General features: G+C 33.0%; 1 protein-coding gene across 1 annotated transcript; it reads right to left on the bottom strand.

The window, feature by feature from the left end:
* Window positions 1-4,188: 4,188 nt before the first annotated feature.
* Window positions 4,189-5,152, bottom strand: LOC109703281 (olfactory receptor 5H8-like). The gene is given in 3 exon segments (XM_020188414.2): window positions 4,189-4,418; window positions 4,421-4,900; window positions 4,903-5,152. Coding segments are annotated over 3 exon segments (921 nt in total). The 5' UTR covers window positions 5,114-5,152.
* Between the last annotated feature and the right edge of the window lie 671 nt (window positions 5,153-5,823).

Below are 5,823 nucleotides of genomic sequence, written 5' to 3'. Positions count from 1 at the left end.
TATGGGTGCCAAGTTAACAAAGAGTGGACTTTGAAGACTAATTTCATATGTGTTTCAATAGGCCACAGGATCTAGCAATATCCTGTTAAACAATATTTCTGAGTGAATCTGTGAGAATGTATTCGGAAGAGATTACCATTTGAATTGGTGGAATGAGTGAAGAAGATGGCTATCCTTAATGTGAGTAGGCATCTTTTCTATCTGTTGAGAGTCAGAATGGGGGTGAGAAGGACAGGTGAAGAAAAGTTAAATTTATCCTGCTTTCCTGCTTGACTGTTTAGCTTTACCACTTATCTTCTTTTTCCCTCAGCATTCCTTGCTCTTAATATTTTGGACATGGACTAGAATCTACACCATTGGCTCTACAAGTGTCACACATCCACAGCATGCATGTTCCCAGGTCTGCAGTTTATAGACTGCAGATGGTGGAACTTCTCAATTTCCATAATATTTCATCTAGATAGATTTGTATATAAGTAGATAGACACATGGGTAGAAGGATGGATAGATGGATAGATGGATAGACAGAGATGTAGACATATATATCTGTATAGACATATATATGATTATACACATGCATATATATATTTCTTCTCATATTTTTGCAGCAAATTTGTCTATAGGAAACTTATTTGAACATAATGTTCCAAAAGCTGGAACATCCAAATTGTCAAGAGATATTTTTCAAAGATAGAGTTTCCTCCAAATTAACTTTACTGAAAAAAGGAAACTGAGTTACTATTGTCACAGTCAGTAATGTTTCCCAAGAAAGTTGTGAAAAGCACACTCTATCTCTTTAAATAATGCTGTAGTTTTGTATTTGATTACAGGGGTAATTTAATAAACAATCTCCAGAACAGAAGAAATTATAAAATCTTGAGGCAAGTTTGTGTATTTGTATGTAAAGAGAGTAGAACTATGAATATTTTAAATTTTTATATTAAGAAATGATTTCACCTTCATAATAAATGTCTACTATGTGTCTATTATTTCCATTGGTTAGATTCAAACCAACATGAACAGTGTTCCAAATACATCTTTGATCAACTTTTGCAATATCTTTTACAATTAAATATACATCAAATATTACACACCTACTTCATAGTTTCATTTTAAATTAATATGAAGAAAGTCATGAAAAACATGGATTTTGGCAAAGTGTACATTTTAATATCCTTTCAAATAACTCATTGGTTTAAAAATCTATAACAGAAGTGAGAATGAGATTATATTCATGAGCTAGATATTTTGGTAAATTTCAGGAAGGTGTAAAGTACTGGGATAAAACCGACTTAAGGAATTTGTAAATTAATAGTGTGTATAAGGGAAGACTGTAATTAAAATCTATTTACCCAAAGATCAAATTACCTGTTCCATAATTATCTAAATAAAAATAAAACATACACAGTTACATACCTTGCCTACAATCCGTAGCTTGATGTCTACTAACTCATTGAAAGGAAAGGTCAGTTAGGGAATTAGACCTTTAAAATGGTCTAAGAAATATACAGTAATTGCTTTTTTACCAATAAAATGTTTGGGTCATAAAATGATGAAACTTGGAAAAATCTATGTTATGACGGGAAATTCTCAGTACAATGGAAGCATTATTCAGAAATAAAAATCATCAAACATCAGACATATGCACTAACTTGTCTCCTCTTAAAGAAACAGGAAAAATCATTTGGCTATTTTCCACTAACTATTTCCTGGAGCTTTGAGGGTAGTCCTCAGAAAAACAAAAAGAAGACAAAGTGGTCTAGTTTTGTGAAAGAAAAGATCTCTGGATATACAAAATAAACAGTCTTATTTTAATTATAAGCTTTGTATCTTTTAGTTGTTATTATCAAACAGTTTTTTTCCATTGTCTCTCCAGAAAACAATAGTATTGACAAGAAGATACACAATATATCACATAGGGTTAATGATACTTTCATTTAAGTATGAAACATAAGGTAAATTGTCATGCAGCAGGTATCTCAGTGTTAGTAACATTCCTGGGTTCTTTTAATCACTGAAAAAAGTGACACACTCTTATCATATGCTTAGAATTGATGCCATAATTACCAATTCAATTTCATTAATATTTCTGAAATATTTAATTATGATTTCATGTATGGAAGCCACTCTCCACATACTCCAAAAGACAAAAAGAGTAATAAGACCTTGAGTTGCAATTTACAAGATACTTTAGGTAAAAAACAAATAGTATACAAGGAAAATTTGGCTAAGAGGAATAAAGAAACTGCAAATACATTGAACGATTTAGCTTTCTTATCCTCTTTGAGATTATCCAGAAATGCTTCATGGCAGTAGGAATATTTGAGACACAACTTCAAAAGAAATAAATTTGGAATTTTATAATAGGTGTATGAAGTTTCCCATTGTAAAAGACATACTTGTGCATTTCTATATATTTAAATATCACTTTCTTTAACTTCATAGTTTGTTTTTCTTTTAATTCTTGGAAGATTAAGAAAGTTTCCTTCCTATTTTGCAACTTCTTTTCTTTCTCTACACCAATACCAACTTAATTCTTCATTTTACTGTGTCAGTCTTCTGAATTAGTTAGGGTTTTCAGAATGCCAAGACCATAGAAACATGGGTCAAAAGATCTTTAGAAAGCATCATATTCAGGGAAAGACAAATGACTTTTCCTTTTTCACAGGAATACACTGAGGAAGAGCTTCCACTGTTAGTTTGTCCCTGCCTTCAGCTTTTTAATTTCCTTTCCATTTATTCCTCTTCCCCATTTCTGTTCATTTTTCTATATGATATGTGAGCTGAATATCTACAAGATGAGAATTTGTTATTCTCCAAAATGAAGTGGAACAAAGGACTTTTTGGTGGATAGCTGAATTCATGAATTTGCCTGTGTTCAACCACATGAGCCCACTACCACTATGGACTAAAAATTCCACAAGCCAATCAAAGCAGGGTTAGTATCAAAGACATCATATCAAACTCCTGACCAAAGGATCTATACCATTTTAGCACTTACTGCATTTATAAAATGCAGTGAAGAACACAGAAACCTGAAAAATGTTTTTGTTTGCTTTCTACTTTGCCATAGTATTCCATGAACAGTTGACTAAATTTCTTTATAAGTTTATAAATGACATGTAGAAATATCTAATGGACTTTGCTAGTTACTAATAATTTATTTTTAAAATGAAATGCAAGCCATGTGGAGCACTGAGGTGAGTCAGAAGAACTTCCAGATAGGATGTGATCAGGTTTTCTATTACCCAGAACAACCATTTCACAGAAGCCACAATTTTAAGATGCAGAAAGGAAGAAGGAGAATAAGCAGAATCAGAAGATGAAAACTCTTCTAATGCTCTGAGTCAAAAGGAGCAACAAATCCTTATTACAAGTCTAGGATCATGACACCAAAAGAAAGCATGTAGCAGTTCCTGGGATAAACTGATCATCCATTCCTCAAGGAAAGAATGTTTGCATGAGAATGTGAACTCCTTCTGAAATCATGGTGAGGACCAGTGCACAATTATCCTCCTATAGCCAATCTCTGCAATGCCTGCACATGAATACAAAGTTTCAGCCCTAGTTAGATATGGTTGGTATATCCTATATCCCAGCACATGGGAATCACAAATTCAAAGCCAGCCTATACTACCTAGCCAGTTCAAGGCCAGCCTGTGTTACATAATAAGATCCCATATCAAAATTCTCCCCAAAATAGAGACTTGTTATGGTAGTATATAGCTATAATACAAGCTACTCCAAAAGCAGAGAACAAGGATTGTGATTTAAAGCCAGCCCGGGCAAAAAGTGTTGGTGAGACACTATTTCAAAAAGTAACTCATGCCTGTAATCCAAGCTACTTTGGAAATAGAAGAAGGAGGATTCTGGTCTAAGGCTAAAGTGAGAAAAAGTTCAAGATCTGTTCTGAAAATAAACTAAAGGGAAAAGGAAATTGCATTAAAGGAAAGAAGGCTCAAGTATGGCTCAAATGATAGCGCTCTTGCCTAGGAATTGTGAGTCAAGGTCCTGAGTTCAAATCCCTGTTGCACCAGAAAATAAAAAATTTTCCAGAAAATGCAAAAATGAAAACAAAAAGCTAGGACAATTTAACTGGAAAAGTTTCAACATGTATCACAAAATATTCAAATATAACCTTAATGAATTTGTGTCTTGATAAAAAGAAAATAACTTCTCATCTGAGATCTAAATATTTCTCTTTAATGTTTTTGTGAATGAATCAAGAACCTGCTTATTTCTCAGACTGTAAATAATGGGATTTAACACAGGAATTAAGACAGTATAAAACAAAGAGTCCATCATATTTTGATCATCTGCTTGTGGAGATGTAGGGCGCACATACATGAAGAGAAGAGTCCCATAGTACAAAGACACAGATAAGAGATGGGCCCCACAAGTGGAGAAGGCTTTATGCTTTTGATAGACCTCTTTTTTAAAATTGTAAAAAGGACAAATGAATAAGACGTGAGGACAGTCAAAATGGTGAATACTTGAATTGAACCAGAAAAAATAAAAAGCATTAGAAAATTAATAGAAGGATCAGTACAGGAAATCTTTAACAATGGTATGATATCACAATAAAAGTGATAAATTATTTTGGAATTACAGAATGTTAACCTCAATAAAAAACTTTCATGAAACAAGGAATGAAGAAAGCCACCAACAAATGACAAAAGCAATAGTCGTACACATAGTCTATTGGTCACAATGACTGGATAAAATAGAGGCTTGCATATGGCTACATAGCGATCATAAGCCATGACTGCCAAGACAAAGCATTCTGTGGTTGCACTGGTTCCAAAGGAAAAAAATTGCAGCATGCATTCAGAGAGAGAGATTGTCTTGCTCATAGTTAACAAGTTGATTAGCATTTTTGGCATCACTGAGGATGATAACCAACATCTACAAAGGCTAAACTCCCAAGAAGTAAGTACATAGGAATGTGAAGGTGAGGGTCATTCCAGATGACAGCAATAAGACCAAGGTTCCCTGCCATAGTGATGAGATATGTCACCAAGAACAGCAGGAATAGGGGGATTTTCCACTCTGGTTTGTGTGTAAGTCCTGTGAGGACAAACTCTGTCAGCAATGTTGCATTTTCCTTTTCCATATTCTCAATAGATGTCCTCTGAAAGAAAAAACATTAAATGTAAAGCAAAAAACAAAAGAAAATAAAAAAGAAGCATATTATTTAAGTGTTTATAAACTGAAAACGTTTGAGGGGAATTAAAATAAAGCCATACATTTACAAGAATGCCCTCTTTATTTATTATCATACTAAAATTGATTAAAACTATTGGTAAAATTGAAGGGACAGAAAAATACAATTGTATCACTTCATTCAATGTTTAAAAAGTAAACAGATTTAAGGAAAAAGCCAAGCCATTCTAAGCATATGCCAAATTTTTGTGAACACCATTGAATATTCTACAAATATGCTATTTCTGACACATGAATAAAGAAAAAGTATCCTTAAAGGATGAACTTTAAAATGAGTTAAAAATCCACACAAAAGACCTTAAACTTTATCAGGAAGTATTTGCAAACTGAAACTTGTGAGACAGAAGACTATAAGCCACTTTTAAAATAATTTTTCTTGTAGAAAATAGGCTGTAAGGAGTGGAAACTAGAGTTAGAAGTATTGATCAGGAAATCTTTTCTATTGTCCAGGGTTCTCAAACTAAATTACTTATTAGAATTTTCTATTGGACTTAATCATAAGAATATACAGTGTGAGAGATCAATGTAAAAATAGACTAGAATGAGGCCTAGGAATATGTGTTTTAAAAATGTTGCCCAGGTGATTCACATGTGTGCAAG

This window comes from Castor canadensis, chromosome 5 (genome assembly GCF_047511655.1).
Source record: "Castor canadensis chromosome 5, mCasCan1.hap1v2, whole genome shotgun sequence".
Lineage (NCBI taxonomy): Eukaryota > Metazoa > Chordata > Mammalia > Rodentia > Castoridae > Castor > Castor canadensis.
The sequence above is the reverse complement of the archived record's forward strand: the minus strand, read 5'-3'. Positions and strand labels throughout refer to the sequence as shown.